Raw genomic sequence first — 28,000 nt, 5'->3', positions numbered from 1 at the left:
CGGGTTAACGTTTAACCTGCAGGGACTGTAAACCAGCCCCGGGCCGCTGAACCTTTGGAGTTTGATATGACGATTGGGGAATAACCGGAGTGACACGTCGCAAACTCCCCATAATCAAGGAGACCTCTTCCCGTGCGGTGATCTCCCAAACTGATCAGGTACGCTGCCACACTTGGGCTTGTCCCACCGTGAGGCCTGGGGTGTGGGGGGCTCAGATGCCCCCCCGTGAAGTGGGGCTTTCAGCCAGCTCAGCACAGCTGGTGTGGGAAAGGAGAGGCTCGGCCATGCGCCTTCCCCTGCCAAGGACCCACCATCAGGTGCATGCCTCGGGCACTGCCTAAAAATGCTGGGGTGGAACCGAGGGGGTTCCCCAACACCCCATGACTTGGCCCCGCAAGGCTCGCCTTGACATTTTGATAAGCAAGGTGAGCAGATAAGGGCATTCGGCATCATCCCTGCCTGGGCAGAGGCAGCAGGGATATTTTTAAGCGCTTTCCCCGTGCCGATCGCCCACGGTTGCTGAAAACTGAATCCAGACAAGGCTGGGGGGAGTAGGGATTTTCCCTGTGATAATTCAGTCTTGATTTGTTAAAGTGCAACTTTCCAGGGCTAATCATTAGGGACCGCTTCACTTGGCCTAGCCGACTTCTTATTCCTACTTTTCTTTCCAAAAGGTCAGTCTCTGTTTCAAATGCAATCACTGCTCCTGAAAAACCACAGATTTCCCTAATCAGTTCCAAATAGTTTTCTGCCCAGTCCTTTAATGCTTCCCTTAAGCCATTTTCTCTCAGAGAAACAGGAGTCTTATGCAGGAGTGAGTGCAAGGTTGGCTTCAAAGCATCATGATGTTGAGAATAAAACAGGGTGGGGAAGGAGGCTGGGCTCAGCATCAGGTGTCTCTCATCCTTGGAAGGAGTTTCTAGGGTGTGCTGCATGCATTTGGTAATGCAGCTGTTTCCAAGAGAGCAGCCACTAAGAAAAATGAAATATTAAAAGTGAAAGATTTTCTCAAGGCTCACGTGCTGCAAATGCTACATGTGGGCAGCACTTTTCCATACCTCCAAGGCACACTGTACCTAGGGAAGTGTACATCTTTTTTTTGCTTTTTATTTACCATTTGCTTTTAAATACCCAGAAGTACCCACTTTCTGTGGGACAACCTGGAAAAAACCTCCTCTCTGGAAAGTTAAGGCATTACACCCTCATTGCTCAATTGAACTCTGTCCTGCAGTGTGTCTCACTCAGGCTAAGAGCTGGTGTGTCTCATAGCAGCTCAAGAAACTTAAAGAGCCTGATTTTAGGAAGAATACAAAGAATACTTCATGTTATATGGATATATATGGGAGCTGTAACTCTTCACGTGGGGTGGCTGCATGGGGGCAGAACAGCCTTCACTGGATGTGCCTGCATGGCTCGATACATTCAAACAAGAAGGCACATCGATCTACACAGGATAAACAGGGGTTTGTTATCTCATTCATGGAAACAGTAACCAGGTTTCTCTGAAGGGCTGCGAGCTGGAAGGCTCCAGGCACAAAAGCAGTTGAGAAGAGCAGGGTTCAACCTTGCCTCTGCTTTGGGGCAAGCCCTGGGACCAGCGGACAGGCTGGCAAGGTCTTGCTTGCTTCGGAAAATGGCAAGAAAATGGTGCACAGAAGTGGTCACGGGGAGGTAAAGCGGTGCTGTAACAAGCTTGTTTCTCATCGGTACGGGGTTTGCTATGCCAAAAGTGCCTTTTGTTGTCTTGACTTTTTAGAGTTTTAAGAGAAATCTAAAATGAACTATAGCATTTGCTGCAGAGAGGGAAAACTCAAATGAAACAATGCTGATTTAAAATTATTGTCTTCCCTTCCTACTGACCCGGCGTTCTGGACTCTATGCCTATGATAACAAGGCAGTATTGTTAACAATTTGGCCAGAAATTAGCAAGAAATAGGAGATACTCCTGGACAGTTTGTAGCTCTGGAGTTCCTAACTTCAATATAAACACCTGTTGAATAAAATGTAACACCTCCTGCCCCCCCCCCCCCCCCCAACCCCCACCGTAATACTTTTTAACATAATAGCCATTATTAGCGGCAAGAAATCTGCGGGTCAACCCCCTGAAAATGGCTGAATTCCATAACAATTATTTCCATTAATTATTTTTTTTGTTGTTGTTGTTAAAAGTACTGCCTTAATTTCCTGCAGGCATTCACAGTTCCTGAGAGCAGCCATTGAAATGGGAGTTTTCCTCCTGTCAGGGCAGATTTGCTAATTGATTAATGGCTCCGGGAAGAAAGAAAGAGAGAAAGTAATCATGTTTCCCTGGTCCCATGACAGCAGCTCTCCTCCTTTACACTTACTGGTGCTGATACCTGGAATAAGGGAAAGGGCTGAAATCCCACCGGTTTAGGAAATTAAATGTCACACCATGGCTTGGGGTCTGTGTGCTGGAAGCAGGAACAGACTCTTGGGTGGTGGAGATGGAAAAGCACCCCCTGCAAAAGGTCTTTAGGTGTTCTCAGGAGGTGGGAGATAAGTAGGGAGAATGGAGGTGCTTGGAAAACTGGGGGCTGGAAAGGCTGCTTAACTGTGCTAGGGTGTTGGGAGTTGTTTTGTAGGAATTTCTTCCTCTTAACAAAAAGAGGTATCATTTCTGTCTCCATCCCAGGGAAATCCACCCGATGGAGGAAAGCTCTCTAACAAGAAGCTATCATTATCTAACATTAGCTATGAATGAATTTGGAACACTAATTAGTGGAAGGGCCTTCATTTCTAAGAGCAGCACTATCACAACAGGATGCAGGTGGTGTGCAAACCCTGCAGGCACAGTGCTGTCCAGCCACGGTCCCAAACTTTAAATCAGGATTGCTTAACTTATCCTCTCTGCTGGAATAAGCAACTGTCTAGACATGCTGGTCTAAAAGAGGCTAAAATTTGCAGGATGCCTTATGAGAAGAGCTTGTCTGGTCTTATCAACTCAGGCAGAAGCCCAAGAGGGATATTGCTCCTGCTGTAAAAGTATCAGCCAGGAGAAGTGCTATTCCCGTTCTTCCGACCTCCCCATGGCTTGCTTTCTCTGCTCAGAAAGAAGCCGCTGCCTGGATGGAAACATTACTGGAAGCTATGCCTGGGTTTGGGATGTGTGTGCGGTACTCCTCCTCAGATGAGAGGCACGGAGATGTATGGCATATAAGGCACCCCATGCATATACGTTCGAAGCAGCCAGCCAAGCCACCCAGCTCGTCAGGAGGGGGGGGGGGTCTGGGGGGAAATGCTCTTACACTGCCCGTCTATCTAGGTCGCCGCTGGGGATGGGACTGGGAACTTCAGCTGCTATGGAAACCCGCCAGGCTCAGCTGGCTGCAGTCCAACTGCTTCCCTTCCCAGCACAGAGCAAAGATGTGCAGGCAGCTCCCTGTGCAACGACAGCCCCGGCAGCCCACCACCCTCGGTGTTACTGAGCAGGTTGCTGCAGCCCTTGCACCTGCCTCTGCAGCACCGATGTGTCCCACAGAGAGGGACAAAGCCTTTTGCATGGCCCTTGGAGTGGGGATGGGACGTAGCCTAGTGGCGCCGGTGTGGTTCACACCTTTGCGTGGCCTCCTGTGGCTCTTACACATGATGAAATCCCAACCAGTGAAGTTTGGTGCAAATTTGCACTGACCCCAGTACTGCGGTTTGATCACTCAGACCTTCGGTGAAATCAGGACATAGTGAAATACAAGGGGCTAAATTAGCAATACAGCAGCACTTTCCTCCATAAGGCATATAGAGCATGCCTCTGCCTGTGCAAGGGAGGCTGCAGAGCCAATTTGGATTTTAACTGTTTGCTTTGAGTGACCACTGATCGGCTGATCGTGGAGCAAGTGCATACAATATGGACCATCAAAGCTTTTTTTACTTTCTTAAGCAGCCTGGAAACCTTGCCCTGTGCCATGCCAAACCCCAGCTCTGCAGGAGGAAACATGAACATCAATGGGGCTTTGCTGCTGCCCTCAGCAGGGGCAAAGGAGTGATTGGGTCATGCATCAGGTACCCACCTACCTCCACGCCTCCCCTGCAACGCCTGGGCTCACTCAATGCTTTCCAGGCATTAAAGAAATCACTCTGATCTGAAGCATACACACACAGACACCACACACACACACACACACACACACACACACACAAAGTGCTTAAATATAGACTTGATTCTATGAAAGATAAACCAAAACAATAATCAGGCTCCAGTTGCTGTGGAAAACACTCATTTTGCAATTAGAGATGGGAGAGAGCGATTGCATGGCTCAGTCCATCTCCCAGCCCCCGCACATCGGCAGCAATTGAAACACAGGAGAGCCTGGGAACACAACAAAAAGACATCCAAAACATCCCACAAACCTGCACAATAAATAGCTCCAAAATCTGCTGTTACACAAATGTCTCTATTTCCAAGCCTGCAGAGTTCAGTGTAGCAGAGCCCAAGTGACACAAGGCTCAGACCCTGCAAAAACATGGGTTCACGCCCCATTTTTGGCACTGAGGATAATCCACCTATTTAAATTGAATTATCTGCTTAAGTCTTCCCTTCAGAAGACTTCACTGGCAATCTCCTGCTATGACAGCATCCATGATGACATCGTGAGTCCTCAAGCTCAGCGCTGCATCTGCAGACCCATTTCTACATGTGCCCATGCATATGATGTTTGTGTAGGCTTGAAGCTCCCCATTCAGTAAAAACTGGGCAGGCTGAAATTATAGGCAGGGAGTCTGTTTTTAAAATAGTCCTTTGTCAGCATGCGTGGCCCAATTCAGATTCTGATTTCAGCTTTACGGTGTTTTCAACCCAAAAAGTAAACTTAAAAAAATATAATCTTTAATTAGATACGACCTAAAGCTACAACACTGAATCAAAACATCTGAACCTGAGGTTGTCACAGCCCTGAACCTAGATACAGATCTGAAGTTTTCCCATGATCCTGAGTTTTAAAAACAGGCCACATCTGGACCTACGTCTCACCCCTCTTACAGAGTGCTGGGCATGGCTCGTGCCAGATTCCCTTTCCAGTACCAACGGGATGCCACGGCATGAAGGACAAGTTGCCTCCTACTTTAAGGCAGATTCGGCACCTTGCATGTGATTCCCTCCTAACACAAATGCACATGTATGCTGCAATATCCCCTGCATCTCACTGGAGCACTGGACAAGATCTGATTGTGGGTTTGCTGTCACACAGCAGAGAAGAGGGGGATATTTTTGCTTTTTCCATGGTCTGTGGTTGGTTTTATTCATTTATTTATTTTATTTCAAAATGACTGATTTAGGAAGAATGAATGGCTCATTTAGGAAAATGATCCTGTTAGTTTTCTCAGGAGGGTGGACTTTCTCCTCCTAGCTGTATTAATTTATTTAATTTATCTTAAATTTGATTGCAGTGAGCACCCCTAATTAACCTGATTTTTTGCTGATAATCACTCACAATGGAATCAAATCACAAATCCGGGGATGGATTGACCGGCACACAGAAAGAAGCCGCCCTCCGTGCATTAATTCAGCGAACGGGATATAATTTGATCCAGGTAGGAACTCACGGTCACGTCCTTCTGCACACAGTGTCTGGTTTCATCTTGAAGAAGTGCTGCATCGGGGGCTTGTGCAGTGAATCTGCATGTGGCAAGCGCTCGTTGCTTGTTCCTCCCTCTCTGCTTCTCTCCAGTTTACATCCTGCACAAAACTGCGTGTAGTAGAGGCTGTCTTTTATGAGGTGGCACAGTATTCCCCCTGCCAATATAAGAAGGGTGAAATAAAACCTGAGCACAGCTATATTCCAGGAATGGTTGGGATAGTCATCTGAAAGCCATGGCTGCAATGCTGTTGTAGCAAAGAAAACCCACTAAACAAGGTTTCAGAAGAGCTTAAGCTCAGATTTTTCCATAGAAAGTCCCATAAGTGACCACCAGATTTACCCTTTTTAAAGATCTTTGCGTGCAAAAAAAGTACAGGTGCCATACCTGCCCAAAAGCCACAGGTTTGCTCTCAGTCTGGTCTCCAAGGCCAAAGGGCAGGGCAGGTTAGTGCAGGTGGGGAACAGACAAGTCCTTCAAAAATGTCTCAGGAAGTCTTCCCTAGTTAGCATGACCAAAACATATGAATTTTTCAGAAGTGCTGGCTAGTAATATGGTTTACCTTGCATCCTGGAAGAAGTAACTGAAAACTGAATTTTAGGCAGGTGGTTGCCATGAACTTTGGCTTGCTTTGCATAGCACTAGAGGGCACAACAACCCAAAGCAAAAAGGGGACTCCTGGGAAAAAGCATTTTCCTATAGTCCTTAATGCTGTGTGTGCCCCAGGACCAGAACAACATTGGGTTTGTCACACTTGAGGAGCCTTCCTGCTGTACTTGACCCAGGAGAAGATAAATAGCTTCTTTGTGTGCTTTATTTTCTGTGACTTTCTTTATCCTGATCTTTAGTTTTTCATACTGTCACATCTGACAATAGCTCATTCCTAAACCACAGATTCCTGCCTCCCTGCCCACCCATAATCTTCTCCTTATTCCTAACTTTTCCCTTTCCTTCAACCTTACCATTTTCTCTTATTATTATTATTTTTTTCCCTCATTATTTTCTTTTCCACATCTCTTTGGGCTTTTTTTTTCCAACCTAACTGTCACTGGAGACAAACACCTTCTTCAATAGCTGCCAGGCTCACATGTCTTCACAAAGGGGACAATGAAGCTCTCCTTCCCCCCAGAGATATTGCCAAGATGAGTTCATTGAGATGCAGCCTTCAAGACACAAATGAAGCCACTGCAGACTGAGAGTAGACTTTATTTTTTGCTGTGTCTCCTAGCACACTAGGAGACACTCCCACATATGTTGACATAATGAGAAAAAAATCTGATTGTCTCTCAGTTGGCTTAAATTAAGATGGTAAAATTCTGCTGGCTCTTTGCAGACCATTATTGATGAAAGTAGCATTTCTTCAGGTCACCAAGGCCTTCTTCCAGCTGACATGCCAGTGAAGGTCACAGATGACTACAGCAACACAATATACAATCATTGCTCTAACAAAGGGCTCAAGAGATAGAAAACCCCATGCTAGAGTTGTGCTCAGTTCAGCCAAACTGGGGGGCAGAAAAGCAGCCTGAAACATCATGATCTTCTCATTAGATCTGCTGTGAAAATGTATTCATATATTCAAACATCTCCATCATTACGCTGAAAACATTTTCAAAACAGGAATGAGCATGGATAATTCAGGGCTAGTTATAGGCTTAGGAAAACTGAAATTGCTTGTGCTATAGTCTTATATTCCTACCAGGATCCCTGTTTGCTGCAGACTTAAGTCCTTCAGGCCTTCTTTGTAAATCAGCCATTGCCTAGAATAATCCAGAGGGAGAAATGGCTACAGAAATGTCAGGAGGCAAAAACAGAAAAATGACCAGAGTCCCAGTCCCTCCGGGCACAGGGCATCAATGAAGGACAAGGAGAGCTGGAGAGGAAGAGGGAGAGGGAGAGGGAGAGGGAGATGGAGAGGGAGATAGAGGGAGCAAAAGAGAGAAGGTGGAAGAAGGGAGGGGAAAGAAAGAAAGAGGGGTAGAGGGATGGACATCATCTTTCCCCTATGTTTTCCAAGGAGGCTTTTGTCTGTCTGAATCTTGGACAGCTGAGCTGTGGAAACGGCCTCCCCTTCAAGGTGCTGATGCATGTCCCTCAGCAAAACTCAACCAGGTGTAAACCAGAGCCTTCTGCAGTACATCATCAGCATACGAGCTCAGATGCTAAAACCTTTCGGTACCAATATAGCAGTGGGGCAGGCAGAGCACACTGCCCTCTCTCCCTTGAGCCTGCACAGAGGTGCTCTTTACAAGGAAGGAGGGTGTTTGCCTCTGGCACTGCACTAACAGGGTGTGCCCAAAGTGTCATTCCTCACAAATGGACTGATTTTATCCGCTACATCATCATTTTATTTTCCTCTGTGGCAGGAAAATGGGCAGAGGAAATACGGCGGCCCACCCCCAGGCTGGGACGGCCCTCCGCCAGAGAGGGGCTGTGAGATCTTCATCGGGAAACTGCCGCGGGACCTCTTTGAAGATGAACTTATACCACTATGTGAAAAAGTAAGACTTTGTGGCAGGTAGATATTTTGCAGAGATTACGGATGATCAGCTCTACATTTCCGTGTTGAACTGGAGGTGATTTGGCCCAGACTGCCTTTGGTTTGGTGGCAGCCCCTCCAGCTCCTTCTGGTGGTGGTTCCTCACCATAACCAGAGCTGATCTAACACGAGCTGGCCCTGCTTAGAGTAGGAAGTTGTACTGAAACATCCAGCTATGCCTCCCTCCCTAAATTAGATTTCAGTCATATAAAACACACTTTCCTCCACCTAGGAAATGGGCACAGCCACCCAATTGTTCATGTACAAGCCTGAGCAAGTGATACCATTCAGATACCAACGGCCATGCAATTCTATTGCTGCACCTCATCCCTCCTGTTTTTTAGTCTTTTTTTTTTTTTTTTTTTTTCCTAATTTCTCTAATGTGTAATGCATTAGCCACAAAACTGGAACATAAACCTCATAAGGGGGAGAGAACCACAACCCTGGGGCTGCTGAGGTCAGTGGCTAAACTCTTGCTCACCTTGCTGAAGAGCTAACTTTGCCCCCCTCCCTCGTCACCTAAGCACTTACTGCCTGTGTTTATGACTTCTTTCATGGGTCAGAAAGTTGTGTAAAAGCAGAACAGGTTCTGGATGATTATCCTGTATATGGAGATATCTGAAGAGTTCTGACATGATATAGCCAAGAAAGCACCCCGTCTTGTTTAAACACTTCACCTGGCAAACACTTCCTTACGAATGGCTTTTCTTTCTATTTGCAGATCGGCAAAATCTATGAAATGAGAATGATGATGGACTTCAATGGCAACAATAGGGGTTACGCCTTTGTGACCTTCTCAAATAAACAGGAGGCAAAGAATGCAATAAAGCAACTCAATAATTATGAAATTAGGTGAGCATGGCATACACCTTCACATCAACTTTAAATCATATAATGTATTTATCTGGATTGTTGTGGACTGCATATTTTTCCCTACAGCCCAGAGGAAGCTTCTTTAGATACCTAAACTTTAGCAGGAAGTCATTTCTTTTCTGCCTGTGTATTTGTTGCTTTATGCTGTAGCACAAAGGCAGTACTTAGCACTCAGAGACAAAATCTTTTGCAGGAAATGTCTTCCTTAAAAAATAATAACAATAAAAATAAACTCTATGAGAACATTGGAAAAATATTTTGCTTTGGATCAAATCAACTAATGTCTAACCATTGTTGTTTATTTCATGTTCCCTTCTGGGCTGTTTTTTGTTGATGTATTCCTATCCACTGTGTCTCACATGAGCTATATACTGCAGATATGTTCTGGGAGACACGAGCAATTACAAAACTAGTGAAATAGGATGAAAACTAATTGGCAAAACAGTGACATTTCCTAATAAGTAGGAACAGAAAAATCCCTCATGTTTGTGACTAAAACTTGGGAACAAAACACCTAGAAATCAACAACATATGGGTCCATCAATATGGTTTGTTTTGATTTCAACCCCATTGATTTTGTTTTCCAGTTCAAAGTGGGATGAAAAGATGCAATTGCTTAGAAGCATTTTGAGATCAACCATTCTGGAAATTTAAGGGCTTTCTTTTCTTTCTTTCTTTCTTTTTCTTTCTTTTTTTTTCTTTTTCTTTTATTTTTTATTTTAAAGAAAAATATTGATTTTGAATTGCTTTACTAGCAACCTTAGGGATGAGCAGGTCACAAGGCACATGGGGAGGGTTTGGAAACATGACTTATATCAGAGGCTGGAGCATCTTAAGGGTCAGACTTCAGCCACCTCCACCTCCTCTGCCTACTTGCCTTGTCCCAAAGATGCTTGTAAAGAAAATTATGACTTCTCCAGACCTGCAAGAGGTAGTTGGACTACAAAGTTGTGAGCAAAGTGAATGTAAAGACATTTTTGCTTTGGGGTCTGCACAGCAATTGGCATCAACAAACTCTGAAATGTTGTCTCCCCATAACAAGGGATTTTTTTTCCCCAAACTTCAGCTGTGAGGCTCTCTGGTGATCGGGAAGCTGCAAGTCACTGATGAACGCAATGAAACCTGGCTTATGCTGATGGTAATGCAAGAATCACAGTGGTGTTCCAGTTGCTCAGCACAGTTGCCTGGTGGCAACTGTTTTTGGAAACAGCAAAAGAGAGAATCCCAAGAGTCAAAAGCAAAATTTGGCTTTGATTTCTCCTGATCTCAAGTACCTTGTTTCAAATGTGTTACTTTACTTTGATGTCAAATTTAGCAGAGTATCAGCCTTCGGATCTAGCCCCTTGTGTTGAGTGATACCACTTAAACATCCCAAGCAACACGTGCCGCAAAAGGGGAAGACCTTGCATTTGGCCTTGTGTTTTGGGATAAGAAGGGGATTTTTTTTCCCCTTTCTCTGAGAAGTGATCTTGGGTCCTGACAAACCAGCAATATCATTTTTCTGCAGGAATGGGCGTCTCCTGGGAGTCTGTGCCAGCGTGGACAACTGCCGCCTGTTTGTAGGGGGGATCCCCAAAACAAAGAAGCGAGAGGAAATTTTAGCAGAGATGAAGAAAGTCACGGATGGAGTCGTGGATGTCATTGTCTACCCAAGTGCAGCTGATAAAACCAAAAACCGGGGTTTTGCTTTTGTGGAATATGAAAGCCACCGGGCAGCAGCCATGGCCAGGCGAAAATTGCTCCCAGGTTAGTACAGATGGTGAGGGTCGTAGGGGCAGCTTCAATTTAGCAGATGCCTGTGTATGTGTAGCAGCACAGAAGTCTCCAGAGGAAACATATACCTAAGGGAAGGAACATTGCTGGGTTTTCTCATCTTGGCTGCCAATGATTCACTTCAAGCAAAGAGGGACCCCATTGTGCCTATCAGGCTGCCAGCCATGCCCTGACTCTGGAGTGTGGGGTGGGTGATTCACTGAAAAGTCTGATTTACTACCATTCTCATTCGCCAGGTTCTTCATTTAAGAGCTTGAAGTTATTAAAACATAGCTAGATGGATCTAGCTGTTGTATCCATTCAGCTCTGTTGTAGGATATATATTATCCCATGGTTATCTTGAGTTATATGTAAAATACGGCCTCATATATGACTTCCTGGGGAGCATCACTTAGGGAAATATCTAAGACCATATTCAGACTTGACATTGTACTGAGGATGTTCCTGAAAATGTTTATTTTCCACATGGGAAGAAAACCTCAGATGAGGAATTGCTTTAGAATTTAAACAATATAGAGAATGAATAAGCCTATGTAATTTAGTGCTTGGGGACATCATGAAGCAAAGAGAAGTTTGACAGGTGATAAGCAAAAGGGACACAACATTAATTGCCTTTGCAGTGATTTCACTGTTTTTTCTCATGCTGTTGTATGCTCAGCAGCAGCTCCTGCACTGCTTTGTCAAAGCCAGCTCACTTGCTGATGAAAGAATCCAATAAACCTTCTGTTGACACTTGATCCTCACACATCAGGCCCACCAATTTTCTTTCGTTCTTTCTACATGATAGACCATGAAAAATCTTGTCATTTTGAAACCTTTTCTCTTTTTGTCAGAAATGAGTACGACTGCGAGAGTTAATATGTATCTGAGTATGCCTGCTGCTGTGGGGTATCTCACGCAGACTATTTTTCTTTTTATTCTGTATTTTCTGCATCAGCTTAGCATCTCCCTAATTATAGGAGCACTTTGTTTTAGTCTGAGCTTCAGCATAACTTTCTCATGGTTTCTATATTGAGGATGAAACGAGCAGGCACAGGCACTGCCACTGATGGCAGCCTTGAGGGAGCAAAGCACTTGAAATCCTGAGCAAAGACAGCGAGACAGATGGGAATGAGAACATAGTCCTGAACAGCCTTGTGCAATGTACTAGTGATTTCCAAATTAGGGACATCTTGGTAAACAGGTTGGGAATTTCAAAGATCTGAGCAGGAGCGAGAGTCTTCTGATGTTCCAAACATATAGGAGGAACTTGAAAAAGGTTTCAAGCTACGACTGAATGTGTCTCCAGCTGATGCATTGGATGAATGTGAAACTGAATATCATTATCAAGTTGCTTCCTTGACTCTGAACCTCACTGTTCTTTGAGGAAGCTTTATAGAAGAGACAGAATAGCTCAAAATGAAGATGCTTTTTTATGAAATCTTTGTCTTGTCTCCTGGTTAAATAGGCAAGTGGAGGAAGACTGGGTTTTAGCAAGCTGGTAGAGCAGGAACCAAGCTTAGCTCCTTGCTATGAATCAGCCAGGTTGTTATTTCCACTATTGAACTGAATATGGCAACTTAGAAAAGAGAGCATGGCCTTTCATTTTAACTGGCTGCCATTAGCTGCCATCTATTTCTGGTCATCAGACGGGTCAGGGCTAGAAGGTGAACATCAACCACAGTCCCAGCTCCACAGTTCCCTGCTCATTTACAGGACTTCCTAGCAGGGAGCAGCCCCTTTACATTTTTTTTTTCAGCTTTTAACTTCTGTTACAGAAAAACAGGTCTCCAAATTCTACCCCTTCTAATTTTCCTCTATTTTAGAGCTCCCATCCTGTCTTAGATGGATTATCCAAGTGGAGATGCAAGACTGGATGCCTCCAAAAGTGCTTTGCAGGAGTCTCATTTTCCTTCTACCAACATAGGTATCCCAGGGCCTCTTGGCCTCTTCCAGGTTTAAGCATACACCTAGGCCTTGGAGAATTATAAAGATCATACCATAAAGATCAGAGAAGAAATAAGAACAGCACAGACACTACTAGTTTGAGGGAAACTTGCAGAAGAGGCAGACATTTTATTTCATTATTTTGGGGGAAATATCCAGCACTAACCATGCTGCTAAGCCAGAAAATGGTCCCTACTGTGCACCCAAAGCACTATCTGCTAGGTTGATTAAAATTGCCAGAGAAAAAATGGGTGACAGACCGAGCACATGGAATTTAGGGCTCTGGATATTGGTGAGTAGCCAGATTTCAGCCACTCTTGAAGAGAAGGGGGAAGGATTTCTTCCAGAAAGATGTGCTGAAAGGCCTGGGAAGAAATGCTTATCACAGCGATTCATGTAGATTGGAGGCAAGGCTGTGGCCGGCAGTTTTCATTACACGTTAAAAATCATGAATTGGCTAATCAATTACTTAATGGATTAAGTAACTCAGTGCAAATGATTACAGAGCTCAGCATGATCACATGGCAAAAAAGGCTTTTAACTACCTCTTTATTTGCTGTTTTTATTCTTTGCCCCTCAGCAGCTTGATCCACTCTATACAGAACCCATATGCTTCTCCTCCACACCCTGTTTTATGCCTCATTACTTTTTGTTTCCTTTCTTTCTACTGCTTCTGTTGCAATTTCACCCTGTATGGACCATGCAACTTCAAATACTTGCACATGGAGACATCCTGATTTTTACTATTTCACTTCATCCCCTGGGAGTTCTGGATCCCTTTCCAGATTCCTAGGGAATTAAATATTTGCAGCCAACAGGGATCTTTATAAGAGAAGTATACCCATTACAATATTTCCCTTCAGAGAGCATTCCAGGGAATGCAGATGTTAGTGAATTGTGCCACAAATTCACTTTTTAAATTCTGGATGCTACATTTCTGCAGGCATCTGAGATGCTAGTGGGAGCCTGCTGAAAGCATGACCATCTGGTTTGGGAAATGAGTTAACTAAAAGGCAGTGCTTTGAGCACAAAAGGCTTATTTTGGCCCTCTTTGTATAATTGGCTTATTCTATTGTTCATACTGCGTATGAAATAAACTCTGAGCAGAAGTGAAAAGAACCTAAGCCTCTCTGACACTGATGATGTCAATCCCTTTAAAGGAAGGATCCAGTTGTGGGGACACCCTATTGCTGTTGACTGGGCAGAACCAGAAGTGGAGGTGGATGAAGACACCATGTCATCAGTAAAAATCCTCTATGTGAGGAACCTCATGCTCTCGACCACCGAAGAGACTATAGAAAAGGAGTTCAACAGCATCAAACAAGGTAGGAACCCACTGACACAGCCCTTAAGTAAGTGCTGCTACTGCAAATGGAAGTACTTCTTCATTCATATAAAATGCCAAAGAAAGACACAAAAATAGCAGTTTTTCCATGGTAAAATGTTCATGTGTAATGCCGCAAAATTGCCATTAGGCTGAAGGCTCCCACTCAACATGCATAACATGTCATTCTGCTAAGGGCTGATTAATTTGCAGCTAACAACACTACTAACCTTTTTAAGGTGATTGGCAACTGGAAGAGATCCAAAATACTGCATGAGGATGCCTGTATCATAAAAACAACTTTGAGTCATTTGAATCTTCTTGAAAAAAGGAGTTGTTAAAACAGCTGGGTGATTTCAGTTTTCTTCATCTACAGAAAGGGATGATGACAGAAATACAACTGCTTTTTATCTAATCTATCTAAATGCTGAATTCTTTCTTTTTCGTACCAAAAATGATCTTCCATAAATTTATGAATAACCAATGCTTATCATTTTATACAGGATATGATAGTATTCTTTCATGGCATATATTACATGTTCTTAGGGTGAGGTTTTCAAAAAGCAAAAGTTTATTGGGAATAAAAATCCTGCTGGCTTTCAAATGAGATTTTACTTCTGAGTTGTTCCAGTTTTAGAAAATTCCACCTAAAAACAACAGAGTAAAAATAACCTATTTGTGCAGCTCTCCAAGCCACATAGTCCATTAGGCATTAGTAACTTATGCTTGGCAATGTAAAATTGCCATTCATCTCATTCCTATTAACTTCCTTCTATGTATTTTAAAAATATACTACAGAGCTTCATTTCTCCTTCACTAACTTTTCATTTCTGCTCCATCCTTTTTTTTTTTTTTTTTTTTTTTTTTAAATAGGCTGCAATGCAAAGATCTTTATGAGATTTCTTTACAAGTCTTTTCTGTCCTTCTAATGTTACCAGCTAATACTTTAAGTAACCATCAAGCTGTTAGAAATCCCATTTTAACCCCAAGCTAAATATGTATCATCCCACTCTCTTAACTGTTTCCTCCTTTATTTATTCAGTTTTGTTCCTGATCACTGAACTGCTCACATTCCCCAGAAACACATTTATATCCATTTGACACTTCAGTAACAGTCATCTCCTTTGCTCCTAAGGACAGTTTTCTAGTACAACAGAAGACATGAATCTTCTTTAGTTCGTCTTTTCAGTATTTTCTCATTTTGCTTCTCATGCTGGATTTTTTAAATTATTTTTTTTAAGGAGAGCTTTAATTATTGTGGATGAAACCAAGAATGCCTTTTTTAAAGCTGTGCCTTACTTTCAAAAAACATGCCTAGAAGAAGCAAAACGTGAGTTTTGAGGAGAATAAATGAAGTTCAAGTCATAGTGAGATTACAATCAAACAGCAAGAAGCTGAAATGATTCACCTCCCACTTTGGTTATCTGCTGCGTTTGTTGGGTCACATTTCAATACACTCACTTGCCTGATGTGTACATTCGATCTGGGGAATTTAGAAGCTGTTTTGACAATAACGAGCCATCCAATAAAAAGGTACCCAAATGAGAGGAGTTATAAGGCAGAGGTCCCCATTACAGAGCAATTACCACAACACCACAGGCTCCACAGACACTACCAGGAATGCTACTTATGCATCCCAAGTTGTAACACAGCACAAGTATCACCCCTTTTAAATCTGTGCCAAATTCAGTGCCAGATGGCTTCTATAGAAATATGCATCACTGCCATCAACAAGAAGCCCTGCCCTCAGTCCCTAGAGATCTTGGCAAATATCCTGAGCCCTGGCAAATTTTCTATTTGGTTAAGTGGGCTCCAGATATCGCAGCTGAAGCAGGGTGATGCTGAAAGAGAGCAGCAAGGAGGGGCAGTTCTGTACCTTCCTGCAGCAAGGCGCTCTGCCCTGGCAGCAGGAAGGCCACACTATGCAAAGGTGCTAACAGGGACGATATTCCCCCTGCGGTGTCACATAGCCGCTCATCCTGCTGGGGTGGGAGCACGCCGCCTAGTCCCACAAATAGGAAAGAGCAAGGTTTTGAGTGAGGATCAATAACAGAGAGCAATCTCCAGGAGGCAGAAGGGGGATTTTCAAAACACAGAGAGTTCATTAAAGCCTCGACTTGTAAACGAGACATCAGCATATAATGCCCATAATTTTGGGCTTAGAAAATCACCCTCCACTCCCAGAAGACAACAAAGAGCCACTTACCATTTCAGTGTCAGTTTGAAGACATGCAGGCTGCTTGGGTTATAGGCTGTAACAGGCTTCATTTATAGCCCACTGGAGCTCCAACTGGCACCACCTAAACTCTAAATAAATATTTTTTCTTCTGCAGTTATTTAAGTAAGTGCTTTTTTTGCAGCAATAGGGTATTTCCCTGTACACCTGTTCAGCTTTAAAAGGAAAGAAACCAGCAGAAAAGCCATCCTGCAACTACTAGCCACATTTCCAAAGGATACTTTTAGGGGTGTTACAGTCTCACTGGCTAGGCCGGTTGACAACACACTTCCCAGCTGACAGGACTGGCAAAGACGAACACCTAGAGGAGAAAAAGTAGATACCTAAAGCTTGAGCCTGCAGGGAGCAGGTGCCAGTGTGGTTATTTCAGAGCCAGAACATTTGGGTGCTGCAAAGTTCCCAGCAGTAGAGCATCTGACAAGGGAAAGGGAAGTCTGTAGAGGACAGACACAAAGGAGAAGTACACGGAGTGTGAGAACACCAAGTGTCCTGCTCAGCCATCTAGGTCCTGGAGATCTGTCACAGAAGTGAAACACAAAACCAAAGATAACCTCAGACAGAGCATTTTGGACACAAGGAAACCACTCCAGTTTAATGGGAACCATACAAGTGCTTGCCTTCAAATATTTCTAGTTTTGCTTGAAATAACACAGACATTGTCTATAGTTTCTCATGGTATATGCATCCTAAGAGGTTAGAAGACACCATTGACTTTCTCTCTTACTCTTGGCCAGTTTTTGCTCTTGAACGGCTCACAGTCCAACACAATTGCTCATTCTGATACATATTTTCCAACTAATACGTATTTCCAACTAATATTCCAATGTTTTCCACAGGTGCAGTAGAAAGAGTAAAGAAAATTAGAGACTATGCCTTTGTGCACTTTAATAAAAGAGAAGATGCAGTTGAAGCTATGAAAGCCTTGAATGGGAAGGTAAAGCTGCTCTGAATGTTGATTTGTGGGACTTACATGCAGTATTTTATATGCAGTTGAAACAAAGCTGCTAGGCTTATTATCTACAAAGACACCCTGAAGGTGCTAGCCCTCTTTTCAGTTCTCAGGGTGCTTTTATACTCCTGAATTCATTTTTCAGCAACCCTGATGTTCACAAACTGTTCTTTTTGGCTTCTTTCCCTTTGCATTCATAATAAATGTTTGCCCAGATCAGACTGTAGTTCACCACTCTGAGAAAAGATGGAGCAATACTGAAATGAGAACTAGAAAATGAGGGGTTACGGGTTCCCTTGGCTTGCACTCACATACGTGTTTCATGTCTGCCAACAAAAACACCGGAAGGGAAGCATGTGAATAGTAAACAGGGACAAACAAGGTCAACTCAGAACATCTGCTCTAAATTCAGAAGCAGATTTGCAAGGAGGTTGCTGTATTTAGTACTTCTTGCGCTGCAATGTAATTCACAGTGCTGTAATGCAAGAGCTTTTCCCAAAGAGGTGTTAACCCTGTTCCTATTTTTAGTGCTGCCACCGTTCTCCATAGGAGTACCTATAATCGAGCTGACTTAGATGCTGCTTTGCAGGGAAGTGAGGCCTTTTCAAGGGCTTCACAACTCTGCTAATTCAGTTAATTAGCCTCTGCTGGCTGGTGTCAGGTCTGGATGCTCTCTACATGTTGAACCTTCACCCAGCCAGTGCCTTCTTCCACCCATGGGAGGGAGATTTTGGCTGATTGGGTGGTTTTTTACGTTTTCCCATTCTGTTAGTAAACTGCACGGGGAAGCTGCCTTCTTAGACAGGATAATCCCCGTGCATCTCGGAGACTGCCTCACGCTTGTGCTTCTCCCGCACTCTTCCTGCGGTGTGAAGGTTCTAGATGGGTCCCCCATCGAGGTGACGTTAGCCAAGCCCGTCGACAAGGACAGCTACGTCAGATACACCCGAGGCACAGGTGGCAGAGGCACAATGCTGCAGGGAGAATACACCTACGCCTTTGGACACATGTATGACCCCGCCACCACCTACCTCGGTGCCCCGGTTTTCTACGCACCCCATGCCTACGCGGCTATCCCCAACCTCCACTTCCCGGCTGCCAAGGGGCTCAGCAACAGGAGCATCATCCGGGCCCCATCCATCCGAGGTAACTCCAGTCATGCCAATACTCTGCTCTAACAGAATGATTCCTCCCATACTTGGGTGGCTGCATCCTCGTGCTGAGGGAGCTGGTGTTGCCTGGACCCCTTTCAGAAAGGGACAGAAAACAGTTTTTAGGCTCTGTCCTTCCCAAAGACACAGTGATATTCTAGCAGGCTTAGCAGGGTACTAAAAAATAACCATTTTCCTGGAGCAAGCTTTAGACAGCTTCCAGATCGCCCTCCTTCCAGGGTAAATAAACCATGAATCCTCCTGGTTTTGCCCCAGCAGGGAAAACCAAATAACACAATTTTCCTTCCTTCCCTCCCTCCCGAGCCAACTCTCATACAGCCGCCAGCACATCTCTGTGCTTTTTTTCCCCTTTCCCTTGAAACCCACAAGGAAAGTTTTACCAGTCCTGATGTTTTCTGACCCAAAGGCACAGTATTTCCCAGGGAGGTCACATTGTGCTGAAGCTGAGTGGGGAACCAGAACTGAAACCAAGAAAGTCATTAATTTTGTGCTTTGGGAGATGGACTCGTCTTTTTTTTTTTTTTTTTTTTTTTTTTTTTTTTTTTTTTTTTTCTAATAATAATAATATAATAATAACAAACCTATGAGTGCATTCAGTACCTATTCTAGTACCATGTCTGCAACTGGCATTCTAGTAACCTCTTCAGTACCATGTCTGCAACTGGTACTGAATCAAATCCATGCATTCACGTACGCCCCCGATTAAATATCATTGCAGACAGCATTTGGTACCTACAGAAGTAAGTTTGGGGACTACCAGAAAAATAAATACATGTGCCCATTGGGCTCCTTGAACAAAAATGAAAATGTAATAAGGGCTGAAAATTTGACTTTGGTTCATATAAGGGAGGGGCTGTATAAACACTGAGTTCCTCATGAAACTGTTATTACGGTGGTGGGTGGCAGGTGACATCAGCTGTCCCTTCTCCAACTTCTGACTACAAATCTGGTTAGAAAGGTTTTACAAAATAAAAACTGGCTTGTCAACGAGTTAAATGGAAAGTAACACCTCACCTGCCAGCACAGAGTAGAGGAGATGGAAACTGGGTCAGACAGAAGCAGGGGTACCCCCAGAACTTCACACCTCCAAGCGTGCAAGCCCAGCAACAAGCTATGGGGGGCTCCTGCCTACCTCCTTCCCAAACTCAATCAGTGGGGCTAACTTTTCCATTTCAGGGACAATCAGGGTAATTTTTCCGGTGATTTGATTCAGTTTAATGCCTTCTTACATTCCTAGAAATTTACATGAATATACCTGTAGGGGCTGCGGGAGTTAGAGGACTGGGAGGTCGTGGCTACCTGGCGTACACAGGCCTGGGGCGTGGATACCAGCTCAAAGGAGAAAAGAGGGGCGAGGATAAACTCTTCGACCTCTTGCCAGGAATGGAGCTCACACCGATGAACCACGTCACACTAAAGCCCCAAGGGATCAAACTTGCCCCTCAGGTAGGTGTGCGCGAAGTATGGTCAATGTGTTATCCAGGGTTTGCCTTTGCTCAAAATGCTTTCAGAAAAACAGCCCTTGCTTGAATTTAAACTGGTGATTGATAGCTACATTCATAACTCTTGGAATACATTTAAACAAGAAAACACTGCTAGTTGCATCCTGCAGTGCCATCCGTCTTGCTGGAAAACAGCACTCACTCTCCTTCCAGGGAGAATTTTCATAAAATTCCATGGGTGGAAGAAGAAATCCAGGTATGACTACCCCTCCATAAAAACACTGTGGAGTAAAGAAATTCTCACCCAAAACAGGTATGATAAGTAAGATGCATCACTTGGGACTTCACCTAGGAACTATTTCACTTAAATAGAAAAACAGCAACTTTGCCAGGAAAAAAAAAAAAAAAGAAAAGAATTGTCTGTTTTGCAAAAGGGCCATGGCATTGCACAGAGCTTTGCTGCCTTGATGTGATTGCTTCAATGCAGTACGAAGAAGGAAAACAATGTAGAGCACATTATCTGGGTGCATCCATGTGTGGCAGCTTGTGCTGTCTCCTGTCTCCCCTGATGCTGACATACGCCATGGTCTCGCCAGGAGATCAGGTTTTGAGTGATGCTGAGAACCGAAATCCTGAACCACAGATGTATGTCCTAAATGGAATGGGAAAAGAGGTGTTGATGGACTGTACAGCCCAGACAATGCAACTGCTCTGGTTGCACAAGGAGGCTTTGATGTGGTTGTGCATGCGGGACTGGGATCCTGACAGCTAGCTGGGGACAGAGCAGAACAAATTCCTCGAGTTCCATAGGTCACTCTCCTACAGCAACTCCTTTCCCCTTGAATCATCCAAAGTAATGTTAGAAGTTCATTTTACTCTGATTTCAGAAACACATCTGTCTAGTAACAAAATTGCCGCAGCATTGCATTTGCTAAATGTCTCCCAGAACATCCTTTTCTCCCCACAAACCTGGAGTGTTTTTTCTCCCCCTGAAAAGTTTCTCTGTCTCCTTGTTACCCGCACACAAGAGGGGTGAGATGGTCCAGGCTGTCTTAGGGCAGGTGCAGTTCAGGGTTTTTGCTCTCCTGACATCTTCATGATGAACCCCCATGGCAGGGTCAATGTGTGGCAGACCATGCAGCAATAATTTTTGGAGCACATCTTCCCTTCAGCTGAGTTCCCTAATTCCCTCACTGCCACTGTGTCATAATAATGCTTCTTGCACAGCCATGGCTTGCTTGAGGATGGCCTCGTTAATACCTGTGCCAACTTGGTCAGCCTCTCCTGCCCACCACACACCGCAACAGCACCCGTGAAGGATGGACCCCTCCTAACTTCCTTCCTGCTGCCTAGCTGGGGTGCATGGTGTTCATGAATTGATGTTGCTCATTGAGTATTTAAATGGTGATGTTACATCTCAAAAGCACCGCCCTTACACAGCCTTTGAGACAGCAGGGGACAGCTGTCACCATGGTCAAGAAATCTGATGAACTAGGGTGTGCACACTACAGAGTAGTAAACTTTAGAGCTGTAGTTACCAAATGAAAGACAGCAGTGAAATAAAATAATTTTAAATAATGTGGACTGCAGAAAGACTCAGGCTGTGGGTACCCAGGGGTCTCAGCTCCAACCCGGTTCGCAGCAAGACCAACGTCACAGCTACAGCAGGTCACTTGGGGATATTCCAAACAGAACTTTTTGTCTTGTGTTCAACTTCAGGATGCCAAACTGCCTCACTGTGTCACTGAAATGCAAATCATTACAGCTCTGAAAAATACCTGGGGAGACCGCAACCACTGCTCAATAGGAAAAACCCCAAGCCCCAACAATTTCTAAGCTGAGCATCAAACCTGATGGAGTTATTTAGAAAAAATAAATGGTCCAAGAACCACTGGTGGGGATGCACAGGAGCACCACACTATATCAAACCCATTTGGGACAGCAGATAGACCCTGGGTTTAAAAAAGAAATAAAAAGAAAAAGAAAAAGAAAAAGCAAGAGCGTTTCCAGACAGTGATTCCCAATTACTGTGGAATAAGCTGTGCTAAGGCCAAGGGCAATGTGGTCCAGCATTTCTCTTTCAAACTAGCAGCAGAAATTGCCTATTGAAGCCTGACTAATTAATTGGACAGAGAAACAGCCTCTTTTCCTTCCTTTCTTTTCTTTTTCTTTTCTTTTCTTTTCTTTTCTTTTTTTTTTTTTTTTTTAAGAATGGACTATTTATGTACTGTATCCCACGAAGGGAGGGAGGCACCAGAGCTGTGAAGATGAATGGAACCATAATGCTTTAAGGGGGTTAAAAAGATGTGCACAGATAGAGTTTCTGTGGAAAATTCAGAGAAGGCCATGCCGATAACGGAATGAAAGAGCTGATCAGCAAAACAAAGACATCTCATTTAATGAGGTGATAATTATCTTCAGGAATTAAATGCATTTTTAAGGTATATAACATTTACATGAATCTTACATTTCAAGGTGAGCTTTACTACTCTGTCTGCCATTTATTTTCTCACTAAGGCTTGAGGAAGCTGCCACTACACTTCTGAAAACCCTTTGGAGGGGAGGAAGCTGAGCAATGCAGGGGCTGGATCTGGGGAAGAAGGCTATGTACAACAATTAACCATAGCAAATTCCTTCTTCCCTCCTAGATCTTAGAAGAAATCTGCCAGAAAAACAACTGGGGACAGCCTGTTTACCAGCTCCACTCTGCAATTGGCCAAGACCAAAGACAGCTCTTCCTATACAAAATCACTATCCCCGCCCTCGCCAGCCAGAACCCCACCATGTATGTAACTATTCAAGTTTCTCTGGGTTTTAGGATTTTTTTAAAGTGGATTTTGTCTGGCATCTCTCTTCAAAATATGACACAGGTCTCTATTTACAGGTTTTTGAGACATTAGAGAGAAAATCATCCATAAATAAATAATAAATAAATAAATAAATAAATAAGACCAACAGCGATGTCTGCTGTGCTTGGCATTCTTTGTTCAGTGGTGTAAAAACTGCAGAAAGCCAGAAATAAGTAGGCAAAGGGGTGCTTTTTAGTAAGCAAATAAAACATAAAATAGTTCATGTAGGAAAAAGAAAAGCAGGAACATGCTGCTAATTAGGCTCCAGATATGATCCTAACCACTTCTGATCTGAAATATTTTGTGGTGCATTTTAATGAGAAAGACTGAAGCAGGCTTTCTTTTGGACTGAAAATGGGCAACATGCTCTGAAAACATGTAGTGACCGAAATGTGACCCAGGGCCAATAATCTCGGCAAAGAAACCAGACTGCTAAAAGTATTAGTGTTAATGCATCAGCACAGTAAAATGATGTTTCTGTTTGATGTATGGGATCATGCCAACTATGGCTGGATTAGCAGGTTTTGCAGGAAAGGCCTAGAGAGAAGGAAGAAAAAAAAAAAAAAAAAAGCTAATATGTTGCTGTGTTCACAGACATCCCTTCACACCTCCCAAGCTCAGTGCCTTTATTGATGAAGCCAAAACCTATGCAGCAGAATACACCCTGCAGACACTGGGGGTTCCCACTGAGGGAACAGAGGTGCCTCCTGCTGCTCCAGCTTTTCCAGGTATGTGAAGGTCTGTACAGCAAAGGCCTCCTGCAGTATTACTTTTCCTATATGCTTCCTCATGTGTGTCCAGAACTAACCTGTTCATGGTAACTGAGGACAGACCTGACCGTGCTCCAGTTCATGGATGCCTCCCTTCAACTGGGAGCCCCCAGTAGGACCCAGGACCCAGATGTAGTCTCCCCAGAGCCAGAGCCGGGATGAGACCCCTTCCTGCTGCGCCCTGGCCAGTGCCACACAGGATGGGTTCGGTCATCATTACCGCAAGGATCCCTCCTCTTGAGCCAACCCCTTGGATTGCATCTGCCAAAGGAATAATGTGAACATGACAGCCAGGATCCAATCCCAGCTCTCTCCCACCCCTGCTGGAAGACTAATGTTTCCAGTTTGGGAGTTCGTTCCCAACAGCTCTTATAACTACAAAAAGAGCTTGGGAAATCATGGAAAACATAGGCCAGGAGCTGGAATCCAGCTTGCAGGCATTACATTTACTGTGCTCCCCAGCATGATGGTGATTCTGATGTAGTGGGAACAACTTATGCCAAACTGCACATGAGGAATGCATTAGTCAGTACTACTGAATTGTTTGGAGTGTCTCAAGGATGAATTTAAAAAATAAAAATAAAAATCTACTCGGCTTCCTGCCACAGGAGTCCACAACAGCCACAGAAAAATCAATTTGTCTGGGTTTGTGCAGGCTTCCGCAGTGTGGAAACCAAATGGGCTCTTTATTGAATCCAGTCCCCATTTACTGCTTAATTATAATCTCTCCTTTTTCTTTCATTCACCCTTATTTATTTATCTTGGAAATGCAACAAATAGACTTACATTAAAATTACTGCCAGCAGCACACACCGGTGCTCGGTCCACACTCACTGAAGTCCAGCACAGCTCAGGCCAAGCCCAGGTAGCAGCTCATTTCTCTTATGATGATGCCAAACATGTTTTAAATGACAAATTTCTCAATTCCCAATTGAAACGTTGCACCTCACTTTGCTGATGCAAGAAAGACACTTTGAGCAACCACCACATTCATGTTCCCATGAATTGCTCATGTTTTCCCCCAAGCTAACACCTTCCATGAGGAAACGTACTCTTGGTGATTCCCAATATCATAGCATCACAGAATCATTAAGGTGGAAAAAGACCTCCAAGATCATCTGGTCCAACCATCCCCCTACCACCAATGTCACCCACTAAACCATGTGCCTGAGCACACCCATCCTTTCCTTGAACACCCCCAGGGACAGTGACTCCACCACCTCCCTGGGCAATCCGTTCCAATGCCTGACCACTCTTTCTGAGAAGACATTTCTCCTAACTTCCAACCTGAAATATCTCCAGGCCCTGCCTCAGTGGGGCTCAGATCTGACTGACCTTGAGCCAAACCCACTGCCAGCTGGTTGGTTGGAGAGTTTGGATCCTGGGAGATGTAATTTGGAAGTAGGGACAGGTTCAGCAGAGCCGATAGGCATCTTGGCTACTCTTCCGACATTTGGGCTTTGTCTTAATTCTTGATCCTTTCATAACAACAACATACCGTGGTCTGTTTGACAAGCTGCTACATACACTCTCCTTTCAGACGAACCAGCCCCAAATGATGTTTGTTTTCCCAGTGATTCATTTTAAATCAGCAAAGCTACATTTTCCCATGGAAAATTTTGAAGTGTTGAAACCATATATCCCACTAGAATCTAATGGGAAAAAAATCCAGTTTGCTAAATATTTTCTTCCATTATTGCATAGAGGGAATTCCCCTCCTCTCTAACATGGCTGTCCTGAGTTGCATGCATTTTGACCATAAAGGATGTCACAGACATGTTTTCTCCCACCTGTGCGAACGTCTTCTCTATGAAACAAAACATGCCCATATTTTCTCTGCAGTACTTCATTTTCTTGCCCTCCTTTGTCATGTGTGGGAGTCCATGTAAAGAGCACTGTTACCAGCCTCTCATCTGAGAGATATTTGAAGCTTAAGGAAATATATTCAACAAAGAGGGTTTTTTTTTCAGGCAATGTGTTTAACAAATAATAGGTGAGTAAATGCATTAATCTTCCAGCTGCAGTTGTCAAATTTGTTACCTTTAATGAGGAGGAAAAACATTCCAGGAGTGATTTATTTAATCTAATCAGATTGTTCCAGCCTTCCCATTGACAAAAAACATGATTGCCACTGACAATGAAGTTTTCCCATCAAAAAATATCAGGCAAGGTAGCTTTTGAACGTCTTTCCTTTAATCTCCATCTCTTCTCTCTTTTCCCCTGCAGGATACACCATTGCTAATGCTGCCGCAACAGTCACAGCCACTCACCTCAAACAAGCGGTGACAATGGGTCAAGATTTGGCAACGTACGCCACATATGAAGCCTATCCTGCCTTCGCAATAGCTGCACGCAGTGATGGTTATGGAGCATTCTAATTCTGTCTTTATTAAATAGTTTCCTTAAATCAAGCACAGGTAGAAAAATTCTCATTCTGGTAATTCTTACACCCTCATGATTTTAAAATAATCTGTTGCCTAAAGTTAGATTTTAGTTGGAGTTTCATTCTTTTAGTTCTTTAGTTTCATATCAGGACATTAGGGAGAAAGGAGAAATTAAAAAAAATAAATGGCTCAAAATCAGTTTTTCCCACTAGAAAGCAAAATCTCAGCCTCAAAAATAAGTGGTTCTAAGGTGTGTGTATGTGTATTTATATATATTTACATATAGATATGTATACATATATACATACATACACACACCTTTGTGTTTGTGTTTACAAGCAACAACCCATGCTGAAAACAGCAGGAGCTCTCTTCCGTTCACCCCCAAATTTTTAGCCAGGCACACCCCAGAATTTCTCTAGGCAAGCAGAGAACAGCCAAGGAAAAAAAACATTGATCAGAAATGTGTCTGCCCAGCCTACTAAGCTAGTCTACGTGCTATTTAGTGCTAATTGTATTTTAAAGTGGGAGGCGAGTATTCAGCAAAGTTTTGCCTCTCACTTTGCTACTTCTCAGTCATACCTACAAGTCACAAAACCACAAACAATGTCTTTTTTAACACCTCCCATCCAATGGTATACTCAGTGCAATAGTCCAAAACCTTGTGGCCTATTAAGGCTGATCGGAAAAGCCCTATATATTCAGGCCAATTCTTAATTAGACCATAAGAGCTCAGTTATTACCTAGTAACAACAGGCACCTCTGCAAGAACAAAATGATATACAAGTAAACTTTTCAGCAGGATGGAAAGAACCCTGCCTGGCTAATAACACTGCTTTACACAGCAAGTGAGGGTGCTGACTGCTATGACTCTTTCAAAAGTTAATTTAGCAGTAGAGAGTTCACTGGGGTAATTCATGTACATCAGTAGTACATGGTACACGTGCCTCTCGTTTTGGAGAGCACCAGCTGCTGGTGGCCAGTGTGCGCATGTGCCCTGGGGGTGCTGAGAGTGCCCTTTGGTTTACAGCAGAAGGGAAGTATCCCTTTATTTTAGCCATCAGACTGAGGAAAGAGTAACGATGCTCTAGAGATACAGGAGAAAACTGGTCTTATATAACTACAGTGCATGTTTTAGTCTTATAGACTACACATGCTAAGATGACTTGAATCAGCTCAGCCTAGGTCACAAAACCCCATTTTGGTGGTTAACCAGGAGAATTTACAACCTGTAACAAGCTTCTTCCTTGAAATCAAGGGAGCGACCTCCCCACCAGGGTGCAGAACTCATCCAGGCTGGGTTGGTGATGCCCTTCAATTCCAACATATATGGCCTCAATTTTGTCATCTGGTCTAGACAATGTAATGTGGCACCACACAAGCCATTCTGCTGTTTCAAGTAGAACTTTTTCCTGCATCCCTATAGCTGTACCAACCATGATGGTCTGTGAAAAGGTGTTGACAAGCAGGAGCCAAGTGTTTTGGATTCTCATACTTCGGCTGACTTGATTTTGCTTAGGAATGGAACAAAAACATATAAGCTGTATAGTTTGTGGTACTATTAGACTATTTCTATTTATAAAGTAGTTCATTAGAGTGATACAAAAGGTATTATGGTCCTCTGTGATTGCTGTTCAGCACACTCTGATTTGCAGAAAATGACAACCCTATTCACAGAGGTCAAAATAACCAAGAGTGTTATCGGTATTGTGGCTTTATTTTCTTTTCTGTCTATGTGTTTTGTGTTTGAGAAAACTGCCAATGAATAATATGCCTCTCTAGGAAAACATTACTACCATTGGCAGAAGACATTTCTCACTTTCCATGTTCAGTAACTTTAGTCTTCTTTTTCAGCTATTTATATAAAGTTCAGAAAGATGTCAAAGAAAAGGGCAAGAAACAGTATTAAAAAGCGTGTGCATGAAGCACTTATTTTTGTACACTTAGTACAATATTTGTATAGAGTTTTAACACTATAAAGTGTAGCAAAAATCACACCATCCATTTACTGGAGGACAATCATGTATGTTTAAAGAGAATAAAGTGAAAATGGCATCTAAATCATCCATTACAAGGAAGTTATAACCTGATTTAAATTCTGTGAAGCGTCTGTAATTCTATAATAATCAAAGGGCATTAACTGGACTTTGAAATATTATTAAAACTTTTTAAACCAA

General features: G+C 43.5%; 1 protein-coding gene across 4 annotated transcripts; it reads left to right on the top strand.

The window, feature by feature from the left end:
- The first annotated feature begins 2 nt into the window (after nucleotides 1-2).
- On the top strand, nucleotides 3-28,000 carry A1CF (APOBEC1 complementation factor). 4 transcript variants are annotated; one of them, XM_035330362.1, is made up of 13 exons: nucleotides 68-158; nucleotides 608-674; nucleotides 5,401-5,544; nucleotides 7,953-8,087; nucleotides 8,847-8,977; nucleotides 10,506-10,744; nucleotides 13,858-14,022; nucleotides 17,094-17,191; nucleotides 18,082-18,352; nucleotides 19,616-19,824; nucleotides 22,469-22,605; nucleotides 23,264-23,397; nucleotides 25,666-28,000. In XM_035330362.1, exons 3-13 carry the CDS (start codon nucleotides 5,446-5,448, stop codon nucleotides 25,815-25,817), a joined length of 1,770 nt encoding a protein of 589 aa, XP_035186253.1. In that variant the 5' UTR covers nucleotides 68-158; nucleotides 608-674; nucleotides 5,401-5,445; the 3' UTR covers nucleotides 25,818-28,000. The 4 variants fall into 4 exon arrangements, with proteins under 4 accessions (XP_035186254.1, XP_035186252.1, XP_035186255.1 ...); XM_035330363.1 differs by lacking the exon at nucleotides 608-674 and having other exon boundaries at nucleotides 3-158; nucleotides 19,640-19,824; XM_035330361.1 differs by lacking the exon at nucleotides 608-674 and having other exon boundaries at nucleotides 3-158.

Source organism: Oxyura jamaicensis, chromosome 6 (assembly GCF_011077185.1).
Source record: "Oxyura jamaicensis isolate SHBP4307 breed ruddy duck chromosome 6, BPBGC_Ojam_1.0, whole genome shotgun sequence".
Classification (NCBI taxonomy): domain Eukaryota; kingdom Metazoa; phylum Chordata; class Aves; order Anseriformes; family Anatidae; genus Oxyura; species Oxyura jamaicensis.
This window is presented reverse-complemented; position numbering and strand designations above follow the sequence as displayed.